General features: G+C 46.8%; 1 protein-coding gene across 1 annotated transcript; it reads left to right on the forward strand.

The window, feature by feature from the left end:
- The first annotated feature begins 1,195 nt into the window (after positions 1–1,195).
- On the forward strand, positions 1,196–1,807 carry LOC119440030 (prisilkin-39-like). Its single transcript, XM_037704976.1, has one exon. The coding sequence runs from the start codon at positions 1,196–1,198 to the stop codon at positions 1,805–1,807; it is 612 nt and encodes a 203-aa protein (XP_037560904.1).
- The last annotated feature ends 6,563 nt before the right edge of the window (positions 1,808–8,370 follow it).

The following is an 8,370-nucleotide window of genomic DNA, read 5'->3' on the forward strand; positions in this document are numbered from 1 at the left end:
TGACACGGGTTCCTCGAGATAATTGCCCAAAAATTTATCGGCGAGCCAAGAATTCTCGCGGGTAGCGAGGGGTTAATTCTCCGTGTTAGCACGCACGGCGCGACACCGCTGAGATATCAGAGGCCACGCAAAAGGAGCGGTTATCACGCGCCGATCTTGGCGCGCGCGCCGCTAGATGGTGCAGCGCGTCGAACGGGAAGCGAGATGAGCCCGGCTGCCAGTACGCGGCTCATACATTGCTCGTTTCGGAGGTTGAAATGCCATGTCGCTACAGTGCTTGAATGTTATTCGTATTACCGCCGAATGTTGCCCGAATGTTATTCGCATTACCGCCGACCGTCATCGTAAGAGGGGTTCCGCCGGAATGTATTGATAATAATAAGACAGCACTGTCCGTGTAGAAAGTAGGCATATACATTTTCATTTATCCACACCAGTTATGTTTTTTCTGTCAAACACAAGGTGCAAGTGCTGCTTCTCTGGCTCGTTGGTATAGCCTACGCGCAACACCACAACCAGCCGACTCGGGCCGTAAACCGAGGAGTCGACTATCGAAACAACCTTGCTCCTGTGGCCCCTTACACACGAGGATACGACGCCTACGCATCTGTAAGTGCAGACTACGCTTATGCGCTTACGCTTTGAAACTTTGACTCGCTGCCCAGTGAAGGTAACCTTTCGTGTTCACGTGACCTACCCAGATAAATGATTTAGCAGAACTCGTAGATTTATTATTCTTACAATTATTATTCTGACTATATGATTTTCCAACTCATTCAATAAACAAGATATAAATCGTAATGAGTGTTCATTGCCTACTGTGTAGACCAACAATTGAAGCTGTGTCACTTTGCACCAATACACATTCAAAGCATTACAAATAAGAATTGATAGCCATGTCATACTTTTTCTTCGGCGCCCTTCGTGCCTATCTAACTCACAGTTCTTAATGCGTGCAAATAACAATTGATTGGGGATGGTTTTTAATGGTATACCAGAAGTCATGCGCCTTTCAGACTATATTTACACCGTCTTCAAAACTACGTTGATGTTTGTTAGAAGATGAACAGGCATTTCACTGAACGACGCCAAATGCTTCAAGCTTGAAGAATAGCGGAACCCGAGGGCTAATTTCTGTTTACCTACAACCAGAGAAGGAAGCAGTCAATGAATGTCATTGCTGCGACGTAGCGTTATGCAAAATTGTCGATGCTATTATTGCTGTGCTCTCCAGCTTTTCCAGACTCCGGCACAATACAGCTTTGGCTACGACACGGCGGGCGAGTACAATGATCGGCAGGACGGCTCTAACGTTGCAAATTCCGGCTTGTACGGCTACCCGGACCCCAGCGGCATCTACCGCCAGATGAACTACGTGGGCGCCGTGCAAGCCTTCCGGCCCACCGTGGGTACCGACGAGAAGGGCCCCATCCCTGGTGTCAGCGGTTACGCGGTGTTCAATGCGGCGCCGATCATCCTCCCTGTTCCCACAGGATCTGCCCAGAATGCTGAGGCTGCAGCCTACGGCGCAAGGGCAACGGCCGTGGTACCTATCACTGGAGGCTACAGCCGTTACGGGCGGCCAGCACCCCACCCGTACGCACTCGCCGCTGGCGCTTTCGAGTACACTCCGTACGGACGATACGGCTATGGATTCAATGAGGCGGCTCTCGGTGGACACGCATATGGCAGCTTTGCCCCCTATGGTCCCGCCGGCTACGCTGCCGGCTACACCCCCGGTGCTAATGCGGCATCTACCGGGTACGGAAACCGGCCTTCCGCCCAGCGGGGCTACCGCCGTCGTTAAGAACCGCGGCAAGACGACTGAGAGCAGCACGCGAAAAAAGTAGCGCGGGAACTGTGGTCAGTTGGCGATGAGAGCGTAACTGGATCATACTATACTTGAAGGAGAAAATAAAGAACTCGTCCAAAGCAGATTCACACTAAAGGATGGTCATTGTGGTTTTGTGAAGTATTTACGGTACCAAATTTATTGAAAAGTTATTCACAGCACATGATCCAGGGGTCCGTTGCCGGCCATCATCCTCCTCCGAAATGAATCATACCGGCGGCATTGGGCTGGCTCTAATGATCTCCTATTATGAATATATGTGGGCGCTAAAAACAAGAATCAAGGAAAACAAAATGTTGGCAAAGTGCTGTCCATCTCCACTAAGTCCTTTCTTTGTATTTCCGGTATCCCCGGTGGCAGCTGTAAAAGCATGTGCCAATTAGCTCAGTTCTGGGTTTTTTTTTTTTTTTTTTTTGGCCCGAATTGTTCCTGTTCTGCGCAGAGTGAAATTACAAAATGCCCAATAACTTTTCTTCCACAAATCAACACGGGCCTTCCTACTCAAAACAATACGAGACAGAAAGGCGGTGAGGAGGGATCCGGATTATTTTGGATCATTCGAGGTTTCTTGAACCTGCTTCGTTTAGCGGATCTTTTTTAGCTCCAAAGTTTTTAACAGCGGAGCTGTTTAAGCTTTTCATTTCCCCTCGTAGCGTTCGCAAAAACTCGCCTAGCGATGACGTCACTGCGCACAGCTGCGCCTCCCTTCACCTTGCGATACCCAATCGATTCCCAATCAATAGCTAATCGATAAATATTAAATAATTTCCGCAAAATGCTGGGGATGACATGGTAGTGCTTAGCTTAGTCCAAATACGTGGCCAATACATTGCGATAGCCAATCGATAACCAATCAATAGCTAATTGATAATCTATCAGTAATCAATAAATTCCGTAAAATGCTGGAGATGGCTTGGTAGTGCTTATTAATCATCATCAGCCTATATTTATGTCCAATTACCCCTGCCTTGCGCTAGCTGATTCCAACTTTCGCCTGCAAATTTCGTAACTTCATCACCACACCTAGTTTTCTGCCGTCCTCGACTGCGCTTCCCTTCTCTTGGTATCCATTCTGCAACTCTAATGGTCCACCGCTTATCCATCCTACTCATTACATGGCCTGCCCAGCTCCATTTTTCCCGCTTATAGTCAACTAGAATATGGGCTATTCCCGCTTGTTTTATGATCCACACCGCTGTCTTCCTGTCTCTTAACGTTAGGCCTAACATTTTTCGTTCCATCGCCTTTGTGCGGTCCTTAACTTGTTCTCGAGCTTGTTTGTTAACCTCCAAGTTTCTGCCCCATATGTTAGCACCGGTAGAATGCAATGATTGTACATTTTTCTTTTCAACGACAGTGCTAAGCTCGATTTGACAATGCCTGCCGTTTGCGCTCCAACCCAATTTTATTCTTCTGTAAATGTCTTTCTCATGATCAGGGTGCCCTGTGAGTAATTTACCTAGATAAACATACTCCTTTACAGATTATAGAGGCTGACTGGCGATCCTGAATTCTTGTTTCCTTGCCAGGCCATTGGTAGTGCTCAGCGTAGCCCAAATACGTAGCCAATACCTTGCTATAGCCAATCGATAGCCAATCAATACGTAATATATATTCGATCAATAATCAATAAATTCCGGGAAAATGTTAAGGATTACTTGGTAATGCTTAGTCTAGCCCAAATACGCGGCCAATACCTTGCGATAGCCAATCAATAGCTAATCAATAGTTAATCGATCAATAATCAACAAATTCCAGAATATGCTGGGGATGACTTGGTAGTTATCAACCTAGCCCAAATACGTGGCCAATACCTTGCGATAGCCAATCAATAGGTAATCGATAATCGATCAATAATATATAAATGCCGGGAAAGCATAACCCGTAAGGCCAGGACTGGCTAGGTGCCGGTCAGCTCCGCTGTTTCTTTAGCCTTGCGCCACTAGTGCAAGCTACGCAATTTTTTTTTTACTCGGGGAGCAGCTCGCTGATGGGGTGGTGTGCTGTGGTCGCCAAACTGGCGTGCTTTATTCGCGGCTCGTTACAGCTCGGCAGCCAGAACTGGCACAAGCTGTGCGACCAACTTCAGGACACACTCAGCACAAAGAAGACCTGGCATATACTGCAAGCCCTTCTAGCTGCAACCAAAACCAAGACCCAACAAAGACATGATCTCAAGAAAATCATTCACTCCCATCCAGGAACTGAGAAACAAGTTTTGGAAGAAATGAGGCATAAACTTGTCTGAAACAACGCCCCCAGGTTGACCAATCCCCCACTGTACAAAGGCGAACCAAACCTGACCCTCTACAGCCCTTTCACACTTCCTGAACTTCCCGCCGCTCTTGCCAAATTGACCCGTAACACATCGCCAGGAATTGCCAAGGTGACAAGCAGGATCCTACGAAACCTCCCATACAAGACCATAAATGGACTCCTCGGCTACATGAATAACTTCTGGGAAAAAGGCGAGCTCCCGGCATTATGGAAGCTCGCAGAAGTCACTATGATACCAAAACCCAACAAGCCACTACAAATCAGCAACCTACGGCTCATCTCTCTTACTTCCTGTGCCGGAAAGCTCCTCGAACAATGGTTCACGATTGCCTCACCACATACCTCAAAGACTCAGGACTCATCTCTGACACATTGTTTGCCTTCCGACTGCTCCTCTTAGCACAAGATATACTCCTACAGCTCAAGGAAGACTTCTTGGGCTACCTAGAACGCCACAAAAAGTTCTCTATTTTAGCAATGGATGTAAAAGGAGGCTTTGAAAATGTGAAGCATGAAGCCATCCTCTATAATCTCCTAGACACCAACTGCGGAATCCGGACCTACCAATAAGTACATGACTTCCTCAAAGATCGCACGGCTACTGTGTGTATCGGCAACCTCCGAAGCGACAAATTCGATATGCCCAACAAAGGCACTCCACAAGGGTCAGCCATTTGACCTGAGCTGTTCAATCTCGCCATGAGTAAGCTCCTGCAACAACGCGATGAGATATACGCCGAGACAATATACGCAATACCATGCAATATACGCCGACGATATAAGATTATGGACAAAAGCATCCACAACCGGCCAACAACAAACGACCCTCCAAGACGCAATCAATCATATAGAAGAGTACCTCTCCAAATGCGGTCTCCAGTGCGCCCCGAAAAGTCAGAGTTACTTATACTCAAGCCAAGGACCTGGAGAAGACCACCAGCCCACGTCGCCCCAGATCCCAAAGTCACATTCAATGGAATCGATATCCCTGAAGTTGGCTCCGTCCGCATCCTTGGCCTCACAAAATGTCAAGACGGTTCTGGCGTAGGGTTGGTAATATTGATGAAGGATTAATCGATTAATTGATTAAAAGTATCCCGCAAAACGATTATTCGTCATCGATGTCCACCTTTCATTTAATCGACTTGAACGATTAGACGTGTTCGATTAATCGTCTTCTAGATTGACAGGAGTGGCGCGAAAATTTTGAAATCGTACTATAATTGCGAGTACCACGAGCAGTGAAGGTGCGGCTGTAGTAGAGCAACTCGATGAGCAGCTCGCACCGCCGCTCATCTTAACTCTTTCTTCGTTCAGACAACGAAAGACTGGAACAATCGACCTGCCGAAGCGGTGCACCAATCCAGTCATTCATCCTTCAAGGCATTCGTCGAAAATGTGACCTACTAGGTATGCCCACCCCTCATGTAAAACCCCGAAAGGGGTATTTGAGGTACTAATAAATAAATAAACTGTTGACTGTTTTTACGAGTCCCGAGTAATGCCGAGCCCAGTGATTCCCCTCGCAGCCTCCACACGCCACCGCACCGCCCAAAGCCGGAGGCTTGAAATGTCCTCGCAATGCATTGCATACTATAGAAACGCAGTCGTTGATCTGAATCTGAATGTCGGTGGCAAACGGAGAGGGCGACCGAACATGCGCACGCGCTGGACAGACAAACACAGTATTAAAGCACAGAGGCAGTAGGTGAACGCTAAACGCTGCAGTTCATCGTCGAAAAAGGGTCGACAAATCATTATAAGTGCGCCGCAACAACGTAACAGCAATTACGAGAAACCAACGCCTACATGCACGTGCACACACTGATGGTTATTAAAACATTTATTTATGGGGTTTTACGTGCCAAAACCATCATCTGGTTAGGAGGCACGCCGTAGCGGACCACCTGGGGTTCTTTAACGTGCGCCTAAATCTAAGTACACGGGTGTTTTCTGCCTTTCGCCCCCATCGAAATGAGGCCGCCGTGGCCGGGATTTGATCCTCCGATCTCGTGTTTAGCAGCCCAACAGCAACTGGTGACTATAGCAGAAGGCGCCAGGAGCAATCGACACTACGCGTGGTGACGACGGCAACTCCACTCGATTTCGCAAGAAATAGTGTCCTGCAACATTCCGTATACACTGTTCTACAAACCTGCAGACTCGCCTTCCAAAAGCTCGAGCACAGCAGGTCGGCCGACAGCGTCAAGTGGCCTTCACGTTGCGAGTGCGCGCGCGGCAGCGGAGTCCCCCCTCTGACGTCACATGCGACAGGGCGCCATTCAAACATTTCTTAATCGGTTTCACCTCTCAAACATTAAAACAGTTGCCTACACAAGTAGATAACTGCGTTTCAACCTTTTAAATGTGCCCGGTAAAAATTTTGATTAATCGATTAATCGATGAAAACCTTGCATCGAGAGCGATTAATCGACTAAAGGCTAAAACGACGAATGATTAATCCTTAATCGAATAAAGCATTCATCGACCATTCCTATTCTGGCGCAGCTACACTTCCGAAGCTTCAGGAGACACCAGCACAAGTCACTCATCTCATTAGGCGCATAACCACCAAAAGAAGAGGACTTAAAAAGAAAAAAAATCCGACGCCCTGTAGGAATCGATGTTATGCGAAGAAGTGTTCGGGGAGCCTACCAAGTTAACGAAACTACCATGAGAGCACCAAGACGTAGGCGGCTCTTTCATGACCTACACGACACGCATGTTATGACATTCATGTGATGAGTCCTCAGGAGTCCCTTTAGCTACACCTAAGAGACCTTAAGGCGAAAGCCTTAGTCATGCTCATGATTATGACTTCGACCATCAACCTTTAGCCTTTTCTTTCACTTAGTACCAAATGCGAGCCCATTCCATTGGTTTCTCAGTGTTATTGTTTTTTCGCTTAGTCATTCTTATTTTTGCTGAGTCATGGTCATGCCTATGGCTTCTTCCATCATTCTTTCGTGTTTCCTTCACTTATGCCATATTCGAGTGGTCGTTTCAGAGCGCTCTGGCCGTGCTACAAAGTGGTGAAAAACAACTTTAAAGCTGCATTACGATATTAACCGGGCATGGAAGTGATGATCCTCCTTCGTTATCACCAGAGGAACCCGTTTATGCAAACGGTAACGCTTATTGTAGAGTGACGATGGTGAAGTGACGGCAATAGAACGACCAAGACGGCATCACGATGACGGTATGAAAATGAATGCATGGCAGCGACTTTCTGACGACGACGCAATGACGACGATGACATTAGAACGGCGGCATAATGTAGATTTGCGGAAATACGCGGAGTACAATCAACATCTCTATATGGCTTTCATAGATTGTGAAAAAGCATTTGATGCAGTAGAGATACCAGCAGTCATAGAGACATTGCGTAATCAAGGAGTACAGGAGGCATACTTGCATATATTGGCAAATATCTACAAGGATTGCACAGCAACCTTGGTTCTCCACAATAAAAGTAGAAAGATACCTATCAAGAAAGGCGTCAGGCGAGGAGAGACAATCTCTCCAATGCTTTTCACTGCTTGCTTAGAAGTATTCAAGTTCTTAGACTGGGAAGGCTTATGAGTGAGGATCAACGGCGAATATCTCAGCAACCTTCAGTTTGCAGATGACATTGTCCTATTCAGCAACAATGGGGACGAATCACAGCAAAATAATTGAGGACCTTAACCGAGAAAGTGTAAGAGTGGGGTTGAACATTGACATGCAGAAGACAAAATAATGTTCAATAGCCTGGCAAGGGAACATAAATTCAGGTTCGCCAGTCAGCCTCTAGAGTCTCTAAAGTAGTACGTTTATATAAGTCAATTACTCACAGGGGACCCTGGTTATGAGAAAGAAATTTACAGAAGAATAAAATTGGGTTGGAGCGCACACGGGAGGCATTGCAAATCCTGACTGGGAGCTTACCACTGTCGTTGAAAATAAAAGTGTACAGTCATTGCATTCTACCGGTGCTAACATATGGGGCAGAAACTTGGAGGTTAACAAAGAAGCTCGAGAACAAGTTAAGGACCGCACAAAGGCGATGGAACGAAAAATGTTAGGCCTAACGTTAAGAGACAGGAAGACAGCGGTGTGGATCAGAAAACATGCGGGAATAGCCCATATTCTAGTTGACTATAAGCGGAAAAAATGGAGCTGGGCAGGTCATGTAATGCGTAGGATGGATAACCGGTGGACCATTAGAGTCACAGAATGGATACCAAGAGAAGGGAAGCACA

This window comes from Dermacentor silvarum, chromosome 2 (assembly GCF_013339745.2).
Source record: "Dermacentor silvarum isolate Dsil-2018 chromosome 2, BIME_Dsil_1.4, whole genome shotgun sequence".
Taxonomy (NCBI): domain Eukaryota; kingdom Metazoa; phylum Arthropoda; class Arachnida; order Ixodida; family Ixodidae; genus Dermacentor; species Dermacentor silvarum.

Coding starts and splice junctions, on each gene's coding strand:
- LOC119440030 (XM_037704976.1), top strand. CDS start 1,196: ATGCAAAATTGTCGATGCTATTATTGCTGTGCTCTCCAGCTTTTCCAG.